General features: G+C 45.2%; 1 protein-coding gene across 1 annotated transcript; it reads left to right on the top strand.

Annotated features, from left to right (window-relative positions):
• Positions 1–425: 425 nt before the first annotated feature.
• Positions 426–1,037, top strand: LOC119343517 (putative ripening-related protein 4). Its single transcript, XM_037614434.1, has one exon. It carries the CDS (start codon positions 426–428, stop codon positions 1,035–1,037), a length of 612 nt encoding a protein of 203 aa, XP_037470331.1.
• The last annotated feature ends 701 nt before the right edge of the window (positions 1,038–1,738 follow it).

Genomic DNA, 1,738 nt, shown 5'->3' on the forward strand with positions numbered 1-1,738 from the left:
TAATCTTGGTGGCTTCCATCCCCCATATATAATACAAGTAGGAAACGTACATCACTCTTGATACAGATAGTCTCAACTAGTTACTTTACACTACTTCACTATGCATGTCATTCACTCGGATGTTCACGAATGCCTCCACCTCGGCTATTAGTGGAAGCTCCGTGCCAAAAGTTCATTCAATAAAATAAAGAAGAGACGGTTGTTTAAAAGTATATGTTGCACGCCCAAATGTTAAAAGCCCGAAGGTTGCAGAACATCAACCATCTCTGGGTTACAAAACCGAAGAAACGAGACTGAATTAGATAACCCAGTTGATGTTCCTTGGGGCTTGGGCCCTATATAAAGAACATGAATCAACCAATATATCCACACAAATGCACAATCACAAATTACAGATTTGCAAGCAACGTGAGTACCTCACAGACATGGCTAAATTGAAGAAGCTATTTGCTATGTTTGCTCTTGTGATGCTCCTGTCACAGCTTCGCGTCCATGGTGTCTCCGTGTCCGTGAGCAGCAGCGCGAACGTTACTACAGAGGCCAAACATCTTCACGGAAGGTGCCACATCAGTGGCTTCCTGCATGGCAAAGCCGGTGACTGCAACAGGGATCACGGCTCGGTCTGCTGTAAAGAGGGTCACCGCTACCCGCAATTCAGGTGCTCGCCCCCGGTGTCGGCCGACACGCCAGCGATCCTAACTCTGAACAGCTTCGCACGAGGTGGAGACGGCGGCGGCAAATCGTTCTGCGACAACCGCTTCCACAAGGACACCGAGCTGGTGGTGGCGCTGTCAACGGGGTGGTTGCGCCTGGACGGCAAACGCAGGTGCAACAAGATGATCCGCATCAACGGGAACGGGCGTGCCGTGCTGGCCAAGGTCGTCGACGAGTGCGACTCGGTGTACGGCTGCGACGCCGAGCACAACTTCGAGCCACCGTGCCCATACAATGACGTAGACGCGTCACCGGCCGTGTGGAAGGCGCTGGGGCTCAAGGAGGAGATTGGAGTGTTCAAGATCACTTGGTCTGATGTGTGAGCGATGCCATAAAAACCTTGCATTAAGCTATGTACACGCAGACATGCGGAAACGTAGATGTTTGCGTTGTTCTCTTGGTGGTGGAGTTGCTGCTAATTAAAATAAGCCACCACTCGCTTGTATTTGATATTTTCACAACTTTATGTATTTGTCCCGTCTCGGTGCTATATTTAGGATTCACATGTATATGATATTTTTGTTGATTTATGTATTTACGTTGTTTCGGTGCTAGATGTATTATTTATGTGGATTTAATATTTTTTGAGATTTATGTATTTCCCAGTTTGGGTACAGTATGAAATGAAATTGGCAAATACATCAGTTTTTAGTTCAGCAAGACCTTGCATATATGACTGAGTACACACGCACTACCATATGTGATGTTATGCTGGTCATAGATATCTATTTTACTATTTATACACAAAAACATTGAATTATTCGGGCGGTAAAACTCGATGATTTTTGAGTTGTCCCTACAATCGGTTCTTTCAGCGCCTCCTGGAAAGAAACACCAGTATTGAGAAAAAAGAGAACCCTAAACGATGTGGATGGAGCTGGTGAAATTAAAAAGTGCTTTGAGTACCACGAAACAACAAATTGCCAGTGAATATACAGAGGGAAACTCTAGTGCGTTACATTTATAATAATTTAATCCTGTGGTGTATTACTTTGATGTTGCCGAGCTACACTTTAATCTTGGT

Source organism: Triticum dicoccoides, unplaced genomic scaffold, assembly GCF_002162155.2.
Source record: "Triticum dicoccoides isolate Atlit2015 ecotype Zavitan unplaced genomic scaffold, WEW_v2.0 scaffold130795, whole genome shotgun sequence".
NCBI lineage: Eukaryota > Viridiplantae > Streptophyta > Magnoliopsida > Poales > Poaceae > Triticum > Triticum dicoccoides.